Below are 16,306 nucleotides of genomic sequence, written 5' to 3'. Positions count from 1 at the left end.
GTATATAATATTATTTAAAATAAATACCTATCGATAAGCGTAAAGGCTATACTTTAGGCTATAATTAAAGTAGTTAACGATATAATTAGCCTAAACGGCCTCGTTCTTATACTCTTCGTTTTTAGAGCTTTTCTATATATTTTTAACGAATCTCTACCGTTACTAAATATTACTTAACGTATAGAGGTAGTTAAGAAAGTAATAAGGGAAGTCCGTAAACTTTATATTAAAAAGTAAGTGAGCGAGGCACTGGCTACTTAAAACGGACTAAATATTTCCTATACTATTAATTTACTACTATAGTTAGACGTTAAAGTCTAGTAAGAAGGTAAGGGATAAAAAGGCCTATTTAAGCTCGTCTTAATAAATAGTACTACTTACGTAGTAAAATTACTTTACGGCCTAATAAGCTTCTGGGCTATTATAATTAAACCCTAGTACTCGGAAGAGGTCGACCCCGAGCCGCCGGCTATAATAATAGAGCACGTCGACCGCTTACTAATCCCCGCGGTTAACTAGCTAACTAATAATAATACTATTATAAATAAAGTCCTCGACGAGATCGTTATTATAATTAACGACGACCCTTTATTACGGAGTAAGAGGACTAAAAGAATATTAATATAGCGCGGCTATAGTAATATTTTTATAATTATAACCTACCTTATATCTAAAAAAGAGGCAAATCTTAAGCTAGCTACTAAGCTCCGTAGTAAGGGTATTATTACTACCCTAAGAGCACTTTTTATAGAATCTACTAGTAAGGAGCTTTTAGGACTAGTAAAGAGAGGGGTAATTAAATTCGTTTAACTTAGCCCTAAGCATAGGGATATAAGGATATTTAAGTCTCGATTTGTTAACGAGATTAAGAACTTAAAACTTAACCCTATCGAAAAGTCTTATTTAATTATATAAGGGTATAATAACGAGGGGAAGAAAGAGATCCTTACGTAGTCGCTAATAATCTAAAGAACTAATTAACGTCTAATCCTTGCCCTAGCCCCGACCCTGATCCGGGAAGGCCACGTCGTCTAGCTACGAGATATTACTTAAGTATATATATAATCGAGCTAACCTCTTTATTATAAGGTTTTTGCCCGATTACTAGCTTAGATCCGTTATTTATACCCTAAAGGTACTATTCTATACGTCGTATAGCTACTATACGGTTTTATAAAATCTAGTACCTATTAATAAGTAATATATAGTAAGTATTATTTAAAAATACTTTAAATAATAATATCTACGTTCGATCTATACTTATTAGTCTCGATAGGAGAAAGCAGATTATTCGGAATTATTAGTATATAAACCGATAATACTATTAAACTATTAAATAAGACTTTTAGCTAAAAAAAAGAAACCGAGCTTAAGCGCGCTAAGCTACTAACTAAACTAAAGTAGTAACTATTAGCTAACGAGCTACTTATCTTTAACGGCGGGATTATCTTACTAAAAAGTATTAATATAGTACTTAAATAGAAGAACTAAAAAAAGAAGCTTAAGTAAGTTAACCCCTCGGTATTAGATACTAAATAATAATTCGTTAAGTAGCGAGCTCGAGGTGCCTATATTATATTAATTTATTAACTAAAAGTAGCTTTTAATACGTCGTTTACTACTTAATACTAAGTAGATCCGTTATTTATTAACTACGCTACGCTAAACTATTATATTAAATAGTAAATAGATTACTTAGACCGAGGGCTTATATTCGTACTATTAAATCTAACTATAGCTAAACTCTTCGTCTTCGTAAATAGGTTATTCGCAAATAACGCTAATTATACCTCATAACTAGGTTATATTATTATCTTTATAAATAAAGAATAGACTAACGAGAGCTTTACGATTAATAATAATATTATTTACTATAGCTTTATAAAGAGCAAAAGGATCACCCGGAGCGTACTAGTATTAGAGGTTTACGGAATAGTCGTAGGCGTTAACGTCGCTTATACTATTTTAATTACCTTAGACCTTATTATTAAATAACTCGACGTTTTAAAGATCCCTACTATAGTCTATATAGATTTATACTTACTATATAAATACCTCGTTAAGCTAGGTACTACGAAGGAAAAGCGCTTTATAATAGATATTATAGTACTTAGGTAATTATACGAACGCCGCAAGCTTTATAAGATCCGTTAAATTAGTAGCGACGATAACCTAGCTAACGGGTTTATAAAGAGCATACTAAACAAATCCCTCGAACAATTCGTTAGCAAAGGAATTATTATAGTTAAGATAGAAGGATAGGTAATACGTAGTTAAAATAGTAATATACTATAAGTAATAAGTCGTTTAGCGAACGTATACGCCTCTCGGGCTTTAGCTTAGAGAGAAATATACGTATTCGGGGCATAGTTAGACTAATAAAAAGCTCTTTTTTAACTACGCTAGATTTAACGATTTCCGAGGAGTTTAGGTATATAGATTATATATATTAAAAGATTAGGAAGTAATCGGAAGGAGGGGATATTAAAATTTCTATACGAATAATTATAGCGGAAGCTATGTTAAAATTTTAGTATACGGCTTTAGGTACTTCTAAATAGGGGATTAACTATAGATTCTACTACTAGTTCTCGCTAGCGGGGGACCTAGCCCCTATTCTAGCCTTTTTTGCTATAAAAGTAGAAGACTGCTAATGTTAGATTACGAGGCAGAAAAGGGGCCCTATTAGGTAGTTAGGTAGGGGTAGTAGGTAGGCAGTCTGGGCCCGTGTAGATGGACCCTTCCACCTACCTATACCCACTGAGGGACCGCGGGCTCTGCCCACGATCTTCCCCTCCTATACACACGCAATAGACCTATACTGACCTATTGACCTAGTTGCGACCTAAAAGGTCTGACCTGCCTACGTGTATACCAACAGGATGTGAAGGAAGACATTGTGAGGGAATATCAGACAGGAAGTCAATGCGCGAGGTGATAACGATTGATGCTCAAGGACCTGTGTAAGATGAAGCGATCTCCTATTCGCGGCATTTCGCCCAGGTGGTTGACAGGATTCATCTTTATCGTCTCATGGCACCGGTAGTCGTTCATCGGTGCCACGTCCCACATACTGTCTTGATAGGGAAACTGAAATGAGAGCCGGACACCCAAGCGCGTCTTCGGTGCGGGGTTCGGAGGGACAAGCAGGTCTCGGGACTAATGACCGCAAGCGGGGGCGCGGGTGACAGGGATCGGGTGCGATCTCGGATCGGCTTATTTGTGAACATCACACTCGATAATGAGAAGCCGAGATGGTTGCATGTCAGATATCGCGGAATTTCTTACTCGAAAAGATTAGAATCACAACAATGAAACGAGGCACACGTGAACGCATGCATTGCTTGGCCCTGGATGAGATATCGACAATCTTTTTTGGCTCGGAGGCACTGTCAGGCGGCCTGATGCCCAACAAACTCGAGGTGGCACACACACCGTCGGCGATGGCTGTGCTAACGTTGTGCCTGTGAAACATGAGCTGTGCATCACACCTCTGAGTTCTTAATTATATCAAGAGGCCTTCGTTATGGTGAGAAGAGAATATCGTAGCTATCAAGACATATCGAAACATTTGTGTTGCCACAATTACTCTACTTACGAGAACTCATAAACCCCGACCCATCAACTGTAAACACAGCTATGGCTGATATCGCGTTCGCAACTCCATCCCCTTTGGCAAAGCTCAGCTTCACGCCCATCATCAAGGACAACCTGAACCCAGCTACCCCAGCCAAAACCGAAACATTCAACCCGGACAAGCATCTTGCATTCGTCAACGATCCCAAGAAGTTGTCTCTCAAAGATGTTTCTCTGCCCGAGGATATTGGAATCTCTCAAGTGGCCTGCTCGGAGCCGTTCCCTCTCTTTACTGAAGAGGCCATCCAGTACATGAGACGAGAGATCTTCACGACCGAGGTCTGGGAGAACTGCCTTCACAGCACCAGGTTCGCGCCCTGTCAGTTGCGTGGCCACTGCCCAAAGTATGTTATTCACCATTGAGACGAGTCAAAAGTTATCGCAGAGCTCACATAGGAGGCAGGTACGCGCCGTTCATGAACCAAGCCTGGAACGATCCGAAGACTTTGGCTGTCATTTCCCAAGTCGCTGGGGTGGATCTCATCCCCAACATCCAGTACGAAGTTGGCAACATCAACATCTCCGTACAGAGCAAGACCGGCGACCAGGAAAGGACCCAGATGAATGCTAGCAACAACACCTCCGTCACAAAATGGCATTATGATGCTTTTCCTTTTGTGTGTGTTGTCATGATGAGTGATGCGACGAACATGGTAGGTGGGGAGACAGCTATCAAGACGGGAACGGGCGAAATTCTCAAGGTCAGGGGCCCACAGATGGTATGTGCAATCCTTCCATATGTAGCTGATTTGATTATTTGATGTGCTGACTTCCAGTAGGGATCTGCAGTCATTCTTCAAGGCAGATATGTCGAACATCAAGCTCTTGCAGCCATCGGAGGCGCGGAGCGTATCACGATGATCACATCTTTTCGGCCCCGAGACCCATGCATCAAGGACGACTCGGTCCTGACATCTATCCGACCAATATCTGAGCACTCTGAATTGTACTATCAATGGGCAAAGTATAGGATCGAGGTGCTGCAGGAACGACTGAAAGCAATACACGGGACCCTAGAAGAGATTCATCAAGCGAAGAAGCCGATCGATGTCGGAGCTGTGAAGCGACTCTTGGCTCAACAGGAAGATTACATTGCTATCACTAACCGAGAAATTGTGGAGGTTCGGGAGCCGCACCTTGACTGGGACGGCAAATGATTCATATGCGTGACTTGCATATGTGCTCTAGCGGAGCAGTTGGCGACAACAGCAACCAGTCTCCGCAGCACCATGTAGAATAGCCATGCTTGAATCAGTGATCTCACATGAAGACTGTGGTGGAAGATAGGTGCGCATGCTAAGAGAGACAAGACGTTTCGAAATGTTGAGAAGAGCTTGTATACCATAATTTTGGTTCTTGAATCTAAGCATTTGATGCGCATTGTCTAAAGTCTATGCTTCTATGAACCCACTATGAAAGACTTCCCTACTCGTTTACTACCTTTTGAGTAAGGTAGATACAGACACCTAAGAAAATAGGGGAAATGAGGCAAGACCGCCGACTATTAGTAGTGGCAAGTCGTCGATGACCGCACATATCGTAATCGCGTGTGCCAACGGAGCAACGTGTTCCACCTTGGTATTGTGGAGTAACGATGTCTTTTATATAGAGCAGGCCATTCACATGTCCAGCCAAAGAGAACATGAACAACGGTATGTGCTCGACGGATCCATGTTTCCACTTTCGAAGAGTATTTACCATTTTGTACAAAGCGATCCCGTTTCACATCACGTGTATTCTCAGAGCATGAAATTGATATGTTGTGCCCTACGTCGCTCAACTTCTTCCGTGTCCTGATTACTGAAAGAACCTATGCATCGGTCCTAACAAGTCACCCGACGTATATGAGATAGTATGAGGTTTCCACGCCAGGTGTCAAATCCAAGGAAACCTTTAGTTCCAGGCCTGAGCTGGCTGCGCCTTGCACACCAAAGCTCCCGTTATACAAAATGATTGTTCGTATATTAAGAGAGAAATTCGAGGAGCCCCCGACAATCTAGTATCGGTACAGTTATACTACGCTGCCTTCAGGTGCCTGGTAGTCCCGTGGTTGTACTTCGTGTTCCCAATAAGATGTTCTCAGCCGACGTACGAAGCGCCTCGTTGCCTGTGGCTTGTTGCACTCTTTGGTTTGGAGGGAAGGTTTGGGAAGGGGAAGGTAGACCTTGATTGGGTCTTGAGTGAGAATGTTTGGGTACTCTTTTGACCATTGTGCGACACGAATTTGTCGACTCGAAGGCCTGAGGTAGGACAGCTGAGCATTGGAGGGTCCTGTGGTGATGAGCTGTGGATCAGGTTGCCTCAAGTCCAAGACATTTGGTGAATGAAAGGTCCCTAGTTCGATTCCATCTTCTTGACAAGATACCTCTTGCTTTGCCATGGCATGTGAAGACTTGGTCACTGGCAGTCGAAGTATACCTTTCATAGCCCAAAACCCCTCCTTGAGATTTTTCTTGAGAAGCAATCCCCCGGCATGTATGCGTTTGAAAATGGTTGGTAGTCCGAGTTCAGCCCCTACTATGAACAGCAACATTATCACCATGATACCGATCGTCGTTCCTAAAAGTACGGGCCAAGTGCGTTGTAGATGACCGATATCAGAGCCAATGATCGAGAAACTCAGTGACAGTGGCATGAATAGCTACAAAAGATCATCAAATGAGTAAGATGTCTCACCCACACACAGATGGAGAGGACTTACCAGGCCCATCACTGTAATGAATTTAAGGAGCCTATCCCCAGGGACGGTAGGTTCATATGCTTTCGTCGCTGAAATCTGATAGGCCTGTCAGAAAGCGTTAGTAAGGCAACTGTGTCAATGGAAATGCCGCAATAAATTTACCATGGAGTACTGAGAGTTTCTGCTTATACATAGGTCCTTAATCTTTCGTAAGGAAGTCTCGGATTGCTTGACGCTCTCAAGTGACTTTAACATATCACGACGGAAAGCATCGTGCGAGAACGATTTTCGGTTCTGCAAGTCGTCGAAATATGACTCCAAGGCGTCTTCTTGAAATCTGTCCCACTCTGCCAGGGTTCCCGAGATAGTGTAGATGAGATGCATGATCAGAACTTGACTGCGTCTTAAGCGGTCCTGAGCTTCGAGGATGTCATTCTTCAACACAAGGTTTTGGGTACCTTTGGCTGGCCAATAGGACATCTATGGGCACCATTAATGAGGTGAATTTCAAACGGGGAGATGAACTTACCTGATGCCTTATTGTTGTTTCGAGAAATCGTACGGTGTGATCCCACTCCCGAGCCAAGTGTTTGAGGCGAACTCGCAGAACCGCAAGAAAGTATTCTCTTGGATTCCAAGGCATCCCAACCGGTAGCTTGCCACAGGACACTGGATCCGTCAGTAGCTCTTCGTCAGAGTCGTTGATAAGTGGTATAGAATTTTCTTGGTCTTCGGAAGGAGCATGTACAAAGCAAAAGGCCGTCCATCGATTCTCGTCGAATCCCGTGACCAAGAGTGAAACTTGGCTTTGGTGTAGGAATTGAGAAATACCACTTGTCGAAGATCCATGTTTGGCCGGAAAGAGAAACGAAACATCAGTCGACTGGTGGGCTTCTTTAATAGGGCTGCCCGAACATTGAGCCTTTCCTGCGTAAGATCTCAGGGCGACCATGGGAATGTGGAACTCTAGGTCGAACGTTTGCAAAGCTGATGGCTTTTCCTCTGTCAGTAACCAATTTGCCACGACAGATGGTTTTCCCTTTTACTTACGCATATTTTATTTGTTTATTTATGCTATTTTACGCCGTAGTGTCCTTAAGTGAGGTAAAAGGCGACTATATTATATTAAAATTATAAAACCGTGTGCCGTGCCCCGTAGAGCCTATATAATACCTTCTTATAAAATAGTATAATATATAATCTAAAATTAACCCTTCTATTTACGTATAGCCCCCCGTACTATTTTATAACTTAGAGTAAATGTACTTAGCGAGGTTCGAGTATTACGCTAGTAATATAATAAACTAACTAAGTAGTATTTTATATATTTATAAAAAGACCGTTATTATACTATAATAAGTATTACTACCCGAGGTAAAAAGTCTAGCTCTTTTAGTAAGTAGAGGAAGAGTAGTATAATATAAAGTATAAAATAGTAAGGTAAGGGGGGGAGGTATATAATATATATTATAATATAAGGTAATATATTATATTATATAGTAAAGTAAAGTATTAATATAATATAAATAAAGAGTAATACTACTATTAGCGCTATTATAAGTAAATATAAGCTTTATAAGGCCGAAGGGGTATATAGCTTATTACGTATCCTAATTAAACGAGCCGTATTAACGTACTCGCCCTATAAGATTAATATTTATTAGGGGAGCTAACGGCCGTATTAGTAAACTTATTATAGTAGGGGGGTTTAGTTTAAAAAGGTCTATTCTAAATAGCTAGTTAGGATATAAACTATATAATACGTCTTATTACGTCGGTTTATTAATATAAGGGCTAAGGGGGGCACCCTAATACTTTTACTATAGCCGTACTATTTAGTAATAAATACGGGTTTAGTATTATTATAACTAATTCCGCGCGCACTAACCCGATTTTAATAAATATTAGTTTATTTTAGGTAGATATTAATAAAGAACTAGGAGCTCTATAGTAGTATAATATAAGTAAATTAGTCTTTACTGAGTTAATATTAAACGAAGTTAGTTTAAATAAACTATAGCGTGCCCCTGCGCAAGATTAAATAGTAATAATAAATATAGTTAAGTACTTTTTTCTTTTTATATAAGTAGTAGAGGTTAGTATTATTATAGTTATATAGGTAGTAATATATAGTATAGTCTTTATAGCTAGACCTAGCTAAGAGGAGCTAATAGAGCTAGCGTTATATAAGTAACTTTAGCTCGGGGCTCGCCGTATTATTAATAAATAAGGCGAGGGCCTTATAAAAGTCTAGTTAATAATCCTCTTACTAGCCCCGGAATATAGTTAGTTATTTTTCTTAAGTACGATACTTAATATAAGTAATAGTTAGGGGGTATATAAGTAGGTTAAAAGGACTTATAATAATACTTTTTTTAACTAATTAGTTTACTATTTCGTTCTCTATAATACTCTTATAGCTAAGTATTTAATAAGAAGTAACGGGGACCTTAACGTTTTTAATAAGCTCTTTAAACTTAAGAATAGCTTATTAAAAAGATAAGGGGGGGGTATTATTTAGGTACTTAATAGCGGCCTAGTTATTTAAATAAATTATAATAGTTATAATAGACTTATTCTTAAGCCTTAGCGCCGCGTAAAGACTTATAATAGCCCCTTTTATTTTAGTATTAAAGACCTTAGTTTAGGGGAGGCGGTAGTATTTAAAATAAATTAGTTACGGTCCTTAGTAAATAGTATACCCAAAGCCCGTAGTCTTTAGAGTTATTTATAACCTATTTATATAGGTTATAATATACGTAATAGGGAGAGATTTATATTATTCGTAATAGCTTTATATTTTTTTTATTTTAGTTATTTTTTAAATATTATTAAAGTTATTTATAATTAAAAAGTCGCGGGGTAATAAGGCTAGTTATAGGGGACGTTTAACTTAACTAGCTATTTAAATAAGTATAATTAAGTAAGAGGGGTTTTTATAGTTATATAGTAGCTTATAATTATAAATCCTCTAGGCTAGGGGATAAGAGTAGTTTAGTATAAAAAGCCTAATAATATAGTAGTTTCTAAAAGAGTTTAAAAAAAGCTTTATTAATAATATACTTACCTCGCGCAGTAGCGCTATAATTAATATAATCCGCTATATTAAAAAGGAGCCCCTTAAAGTAATATTAATAAAGGTTTAGAGGGTCTTAATAACTAACTTTAGCCCGTATTAGACTTCTAGTTAGGCGCGTATTTCGGAATTAACCCTAATTTTAAAAATAGGTTAGGTCGGGCCGGGGTACTATAGCTTAGCGCTATATAAGGCCTTAGGAATAACGATAATATAAATTATTTTATATATAGTAGCTAGGGGCGTATTATTAAAGACTTTATTAAGGCTTTTAATATAGTTAGTTATAGACCTAGCCTTACTTCGGTAATTAGCGATATAGCTATAGAAAAGTAGTTTCTTATTAAAAGTAATACCTAGTTATTTTATAATACCTTTTTCGTAAGGTTTAATCTCCTTATTACCGTAGTAAATAGGGGGGGGGGCAATATTTCTAGCCCTCGGCGAGGTCTATTTTATAAAATAAAGGACTTCGGTTTTCTTAGGATTAAACTAAATAGTATTATCCCTACCCTAAGTAATAGTATTATTTAGAATTTACTATACCTAGGAGGTAGCCTTAATAAGGTCCTTTTTAACGCTTAATATTATATAGTTATTAATATAGCCGAATTTAGAGGACTCCGGGCTAATTTAATAAATCTACTTAGTATATAATAAAAAAAGAATAAGTAAGATCGGTAACCTCTATAATAAACCGTAAAAAAGGGGGGATATAAGAGTTTAGTATTTTTTATAATAAACCGAGGCTCGGTGCGACTAGTTAAAGTATTATACTTAGGTAATAATATTCTTAAGCTAACCCTATGCCTAGAGCTAATTATATAGCCGGTTATATAGTACTAAGTTAAAAGCTCTTTTAATATTTATTATAATAATAATAGTAACTAGTTTTTTATTAAAAGTAGCCTATATATTGTAGGCTATTACCTTAGCTATATCCGTAGTTAATTATTTAGGTAGTACCCCGGCTACTTATAAGTTAAGTACGCCTTAAGTAATAGTAATATAAAATATCTTCTTAGCTATAAAGCGCTCTAGCCCCTTCTCTAGGGTTATTAAAAATAAGATCGGGTGCTAGCTTTTATAAGTACGTATATTTTAATTAGGCTTCGGTATTATTATTACTTTAGCGTCTTACTAGGCCTTAGGGTAGTATTTAAGTACGAGATAGGCTTAGTAAAAATAACGGACGTAGTTATTAATATATAACTAGTAAGCCCGTAGTATTAAAATTATAATATTATTTATACTAAGGGTAGTATTTCCTATACTAAGTATTATATTATTTACTTCGTATTAATAAATAATAAGATCTTAAAATAATAATTATTAAGGGTATATTATAAGGTCAAAATATACGTCGTCTTTTATAATTATACGCTTTAAAAGCTTTTTTTAAAAGAGTATCGCTTTTTTAGTAAGTTCGGTAACTATATTCTTATTATTTTATAAAAGAGGGGATTAGACCTAAGGCCTAGGCCGGTTCTAATTTATAATTCGGTATATATCTAAATCCTTTTTAATAAAAAAGACTATTCTAGCTTATATAGCGGCCTTAGCCCTTTATATAGTACTATTACGTTACTAATTAGCTATAGTTATAATAAGAAATTAGGGGTCGGCTACGTATACCGCTTTAAAGCGTTTATCAGCCTTAGTATACGATTTATCTTATTATTTTATCCCCCTACTCCTTATATAGTATAGGGTAAAGGAAGAAGTATAGGTATACTAAAATACGTTATTAAGGCTCTCTATAATTAGATCGAGGTCTTATATAGTATTATATATAATATATAATACCTAGGTTAGCTCCTTAACCCTCTTTACGAACTATAATATATTCTTTAGTTTAATCCTCTGCTTTTTTTTCTTAGCTAATACGTATTACTTAAGTTAATAAGAAGGGGGATAGTCGTAATAAGGGTATTATAATCTAATTTAATATATATATAGTTAGTAATCTAAGTCCGGGCTAAGAGGATATTAAAAATAGTTAAGTTAAGTACGTTACCCACTTTATAAATAAGGACCCCTATAGGGTTTAGTATAATAAGGTAGTAGCCGTTTATTTAGTTAATAAAGTAGTTCTTAGGGGTATATAAAGGGGTCCCCGGTTATTAATTAGTATAATAAAAGTTTAGATCCCCTATAATAAATAGCTTTTGCGGGGGGGTTTAGTAATTAAGTATTATTAATATATACTTTTTATTAAGGGTATAGTAGATATTAAAAATATAATATCTTAAAATACGTACTCTAAGTAAGTCTTAGTAAGGGAGCTTTATAATATCGAACGTTACTAAGTATAAGAAGGTCCGGTAGATATATATAAGGACCCGGGGTCTATTAATAATTATAACTTAGTTCTAAATTAGCGAGTATAAGGTAAAGCTAGGGTAAGATTTAGTAATATTTTATAGTTTATTTATATTATATTATAGCTCTTATAATAATAGGATGTTTATTTATTCGAATTCGGTAGTAATAAGGGCGTAGTTATACTTACGGCCGTTTTTTTATACGTTAGTTTATAATATTTTAATTTTAATACGTATTAAATACGCTAGTTATAAGTAGTTATAAAGCGCTTATGCGAGGCGCTTTTATATTTATTTTTATTCTTTTTTTTTAAAGTAGGCTCTTCGTATTCTAAGTTATTTTTAGGGGGGAGTTTAGAGCCCTATTTCTTAAAAAAGGGGTAGTTATTACTTTTTAAAATAAAATTTATAATACTATTTAACTTTATAATAGTTAAGTAAGTTTATTCTTATTTACTTAGGTAGTTTTTAGTATTATATATAGCTATATTAATAATTATAAACCTCTAAATAATATCCTTAGTAAGTCTCTCTATTTTAATATTTATAATCTTATTTTAGAGCTAAGTACCTAAGGACTTTATAAGGTCTAACTTAGGGGTAAGGCTTAGGGGGAGGTTAAGCTTCGTAGCTTATATATAAAGTTCTCTACTTACTTTATATAAGAGTTTTTTTTATTAAGAGGTTTAGTAAATAATAGTACTATCTTTTTTTTAAGGGTATATAAAATAGCTTATATAGTTACTTATATATAGCCCCTAGTAATTTGCGTATTAAAGAACGATCGTAGTATAGTTATTATTATATCTTAGCTTTTTATAATAATAGTAGCGTTAAGTTTTAATATAGTCCTTAGAGCTATACTAATTTAAGTAGACTTAGTATTACTTAAAAAGGGGTCGGTAAGTAAGTAGTTAGGCTATTACTAATTTAAAAATATTAAAAGGCCTTTTTATTAGTTTTAGGAAAGATATAATATAAGTTATGCGGGGGCTATTTGTTAAGCTAGAGGTCTAGTAGTACAGGGGGGTTATTTTTATTACTACTTTAACCTCGTCCTAAACGTATATACTAAAGTCGAGGGGTTACTTATTAAGGCCGGGGATCTAAGTCTTAATACTTTTAATAATATAAGTAGACTAAATTTCAGATCTTTTAATAATAATTATATTAAAGAGTTTAAGTAGCTAAGTATAGCGATTAAGTATAGCTTATTATGCTCTTAAGGTCTTTAGGGTAAGTACGTAACTAGTTAAAACCTTAGTTACTGGGCTAATATTTTTACCCTTAAGTAAGTAGTTTTTAATAACTTTTTTATAAATAAACCGTACCTTTACTTAATAGCGGGGATTCTTAGGGTTAAAGTAAATAAAAATATAGGTATTAGGGGAGGGAAGTGCGTTTTTAGCTCTTTTTTATAAGTTACTTATTATATTTAAAGCTCGAGCTATAAGCCCCTAGGGCTAGTAATTAATAAGACGCTAAGTATAATAGCTAGAGTTTTAAAAAAGTACTCTAATAAAAAAGAGGCCTATTATAATTTTATAATCCGGCTTATATTAAGAGGTTCTAATAAGTAATAACTAAGGTTTTTTAAAAAGAGCCTCGAGCTTAGTAATATAATAGCTTATAATAATAGCATATTTAGAGTTTTTTAATAGCTAAAAGGACTTTTAAATAGTTATAAGAGTAATATCCCTTATAAAATAAAGGCTAAAGAGACGGGTCCTAATCTTATTAATAATTATAATCTTATTAAAACGCGCTCCGTAGTTAGGGAAGAGTTAGGTTATTATTATTAATCTAAGCTAAGTCGTAGTAATAAACGTATCTAGCTTAGGTCTTATAATTAGAACTTTTATAATCTTAGGGGTTATAAGTATTACTTTAATAAAGTCCGGAATACGGCGTTTTTTAGTTAGGGACTAAAGTAATATAAATTAGATAATCGTAATAAAGCTTAAGAGGGTATTAAAAGTATTTAAAGAGGGTAATAGTTATAATAGTATATAGCGGCCGTTATTTAAGCTAGTTATAGTTAATATAGGAGAAAGGGGGGTAGAATAGGCCTTATTAAGGAGGTTAGTATAGTAGAGTGGCCTATACTAATAGTGCGTGCTAAGAAAAAGTATATAGGAGGAAGGTTGTTTTACTTACGCGTAGCGTGACGCCAAAATAGGGACGAAACATTATATGTCTGTAAATGATATTTCCTAACCCATCTCGCTCTGTCCTTGAACATGTGGTCGCAAGGCACAGTACTGAGGAAGGGTCAAGGTTCTGCACAAATCTATGTGGGCATTAGCAAGTTGAGAAGATGGGCGAATTGTCGTACCAGAACGTACATTATTCGTCTGTCGGCATCAACATAACCACGTTCACCAAATCGCTAGCGAGAGATGAGCATTTGGAACAGTCGGCAAATACAAAGCATTGCAGATGTGGGATGAGAAGCGCACCTTGAGCTTCAATTGTTTGAATAGTTCTCCGGCTGTGAGAGCTCCCGGGGTAGATCGGTTTCCGAGGCTATGATGTTCTCGCTGATCTAGCCATATCGTCGAAACTTTGGACACTTTGGACACACCCATCTCCAGGGATTCCAGTGTTGCTGTTCGACAAAAGTTCCGAAGCGCTTCGATCTTTCCAGAATATGTGGATGCACTGGATTCGAAGAACATCGACCACAGATCCTCAGCACCGATATTTTGCAGGTCGTCTAGCAGCCTGTCGTTGAACCAAGTGGCTAGCACTGATCTCTCGGGGCCGACAAAATATGGCCAGCGAGATCTAAATGATTTATGACCAAATTCGATGGGACTTACGAAATATGGAGTTCGTAAGCGAGGCTGATAGGAGTCACTGCCCACCTGCGACAAGGGCGGCGTAGGTAGCAGGGCAAATTCGGTTTGAGTTGAGGCATCCCTACGGGGGAACTTGCTGGCCTTGAGTTGATCATCCAACCAGCTGTTGGATCTATCCATGTCGTATTGCACGCTTTGGGAAAAATGACGTCCATGTAGTTCTGCTTGAAAGCCCCTCGAGCTCAGATCTTGAAACACTTCGGTTGCTGGCACCAGGTAACCTATACCCGTACCCGGACTGCCGCTCACAACATGACCGTAGAAGGCGCCTGATTCTTGGTCTAGCACTGCCCCTCCCGAATCGCCAAAGACGAAGTTGCTGCCGATGAGTCGCACAATTTGTAAGTGTTGGAAGGAGTTCAGACCGGTTCTTTTGAACAGAGTCGTTCCTGGTGGGAGGTCTCCGGTACGAATAGATCCACCATCCCCAACTATAAGTATCTTCTTCTCTCCTGGCGGAGATAAGTCGCTTCTACAGACGTAGAGGGATCTCGTTGCGTTCCCAATCGGAACAGTGAACCCATTGACGGAATCGCATGGCTTTGGGGGTGGTGTGTGTATAAGGGCGTAATCGAGCCCTGGGGATGAGCCTTGGCTGGCGCGAATACTAATCACTCCGACACTTTTTGTAGCTTCGAGGTGCTGGATATCGTCGATAGAATTCCGAGTTCGATACCCTGAGTTACGCGATGGTTCAGCATCAGATCCAGTATCATGGTTGTCTCCGTAGGGCCAATCCTCTGCAATGGAGCTTTCGTTGTCCCATGAAGAACTCTCTGATCGGTTGATCGAAAATGACCTTTGCGAAAGAAAGCTCCTTTTCGGAGTGATACTCCCTTGACTCAAGACGTCGTAGGTGAGCAAGGATTCCTCTTCTTCGTCATCCTCGCTCCCATTGATTGAGAAGGCGTCCAGATCCGTTTCTAGCGTAGAAGGAGAATCTTGATCCGCGTCTAAGTCACTTGGACCATGCTCAACTGTGAGTTGAAGACATGCGCCATCGATATGAAGAAAAACACCACCCGTGGCCCAAAGAATAGCCTCGTTGTCGTTTGGAGGCTTGAACAGACGGCGTCCCAAGCTTAGCGACGCAGTCGGCGAAAAGACCTCATCGCCCGAAGCTACATTAGAAGGCAAGTCTGTTTCAAGCTTTTCTTCGTAACGACTACAGTTGTTGCTAGTTCCTGCCAGAGGTCGTGCTGGACGCAGTTGCTCAAGCGGGTGCGGCAGCCCATGGACGAGGAACTCGCGACAGGCTCGTAGTGTAGGATTGGCTCGTAGTTCGTTTTTCACGCGAGACCTGATGCTTTCGTTCATGCAACAGACCATGATCGTGGGCTCTGATGTTGTTTCAGCCCGGCCGATCATGTAAAGTCGAACATATATCTCGCCACGCTCAAGACCGAGGCTATTCAAGGCTGCTTGAAGATTTGGTTCTAAGTCTGTGGAATACTTTTCAAGGGCTAGTCCATTTGCGAACCATGCCTTTTTCCTCGTGAGAATCGTATTGAGTATCTCGTGACCGCAGGAGTCTTGAGGGTTTGGCCATCTCGGACGCCTGAATTGAGGCATTGTATGTCGCGAAATTGACCCCAATGTAATGCCATGCCTGAGGGGATTTCCCAAGGAGAACGACAATGTTAGTGCTAGGTTTAAGAGCAGAAATACGGTGCCATTTCCCCTCCGGTGACGACTTCGCGGACATGGCGGACGATATAGGGCAACTTTG

At 37.9% G+C, this 16,306-nt stretch overlaps 2 protein-coding genes across 2 annotated transcripts; one reads left to right on the top strand and one right to left on the bottom strand.

Moving 5' to 3' along the window:
• Positions 1–3,639: 3,639 nt before the first annotated feature.
• Positions 3,640–4,923, top strand: CLUP02_05055 (uncharacterized protein; the record flags this gene model as incomplete). Its single annotated transcript, XM_049284064.1, has 4 exons — positions 3,640–3,980; positions 4,040–4,355; positions 4,416–4,757; positions 4,825–4,923. The coding sequence occupies 4 exons, from the start codon at positions 3,640–3,642 to the stop codon at positions 4,921–4,923; spliced, it is 1,098 nt and encodes a 365-aa protein (XP_049141207.1).
• Positions 4,924–5,647: 724 nt separating this feature from the next.
• Positions 5,648–16,282, bottom strand: CLUP02_05054 (uncharacterized protein; the record flags this gene model as incomplete). The annotated part of the gene is made up of 8 exons (XM_049284063.1): positions 5,648–6,277; positions 6,338–6,412; positions 6,479–6,796; positions 6,846–7,310; positions 13,874–13,949; positions 14,003–14,070; positions 14,131–15,985; positions 16,101–16,282. The coding sequence occupies 8 exons, from the start codon at positions 16,280–16,282 to the stop codon at positions 5,648–5,650; spliced, it is 3,669 nt and encodes a 1,222-aa protein (XP_049141206.1).
• Between the last annotated feature and the right edge of the window lie 24 nt (positions 16,283–16,306).

The sequence above is a fragment of the Colletotrichum lupini genome, chromosome 3, assembly GCF_023278565.1.
Source record: "Colletotrichum lupini chromosome 3, complete sequence".
NCBI lineage: Eukaryota > Fungi > Ascomycota > Sordariomycetes > Glomerellales > Glomerellaceae > Colletotrichum > Colletotrichum lupini.
Note: the sequence above shows the minus strand (reverse complement) of the source record. Positions and strands in the feature narration are given on the sequence as shown.